This window comes from Egretta garzetta, unplaced genomic scaffold (assembly GCF_000687185.1).
Source record: "Egretta garzetta isolate BGI_Z169 unplaced genomic scaffold, ASM68718v1 scaffold848, whole genome shotgun sequence".
NCBI classification, from domain to species: Eukaryota; Metazoa; Chordata; class Aves; order Pelecaniformes; family Ardeidae; genus Egretta; species Egretta garzetta.
In genome coordinates, this window is record NW_009260505.1 from 33980 (window position 1) to 34515 (window position 536).

Consider the following 536-nt stretch of genomic DNA (forward strand, 5'->3'; position numbering starts at 1 on the left):
CAAAGATCCCCGATAATAATAATAATAATAATATACCTTAGACATGGCACAGTCAAAGTCTCAGTTTCAGTATAAAAAAATAATGATTGATTAACATCTGCTGGCAAAAGTCTGCGAAGGCACTTCATCGATTAATGATCTGAGAACGGCCCTGCCCCGCAGCGCGCACATCTGGCGGGGGAGCGCACACAGCTGTATCCTCTACTCGCATGCGGCGGTGCCGGGGCGGGCGGCGGGGCGGCGGTCAGAACCGGTACGTGGTCTTCTCCAGGACTTCGAGGTAATCCGGCTTTGTTTGGAGTTTGGCCCTTAACTCGAGGTATTCGCTTGTGGGGGTTTGGTGGTCTGAGAAGCCCTTGCCGGCCGCGAAGAGAAGGGTTTCTTTGAGCCTGGCGTCCTGCTGGAGGTCCGGGTATTGCATGCCAGGGGGGTGGACGTGCAGTTCCTTCAGCTTGGGCACGGTGCCGTACAGGCAGTCCACGAACCCCACGGCGCAGGGCGGCGGGCGGTCGCGGTCCCGCGGGGCGCCTCCCGCC

General features: G+C 58.2%; 1 protein-coding gene across 1 annotated transcript in view; it reads right to left on the reverse strand.

Moving 5' to 3' along the window:
* Window positions 1-244: 244 nt before the first annotated feature.
* The window catches only part of SLITRK3 (SLIT and NTRK like family member 3), a 2757-nt gene continuing 2465 nt past the window's right edge, over window positions 245-536 (reverse strand). Inside the window, exon 2 of the mRNA XM_035900119.1 lies at window positions 245-528. Coding sequence (XP_035756012.1) covers window positions 245-528 — 284 coding nt within the window. The remainder of the gene's footprint in view (window positions 529-536) is intronic.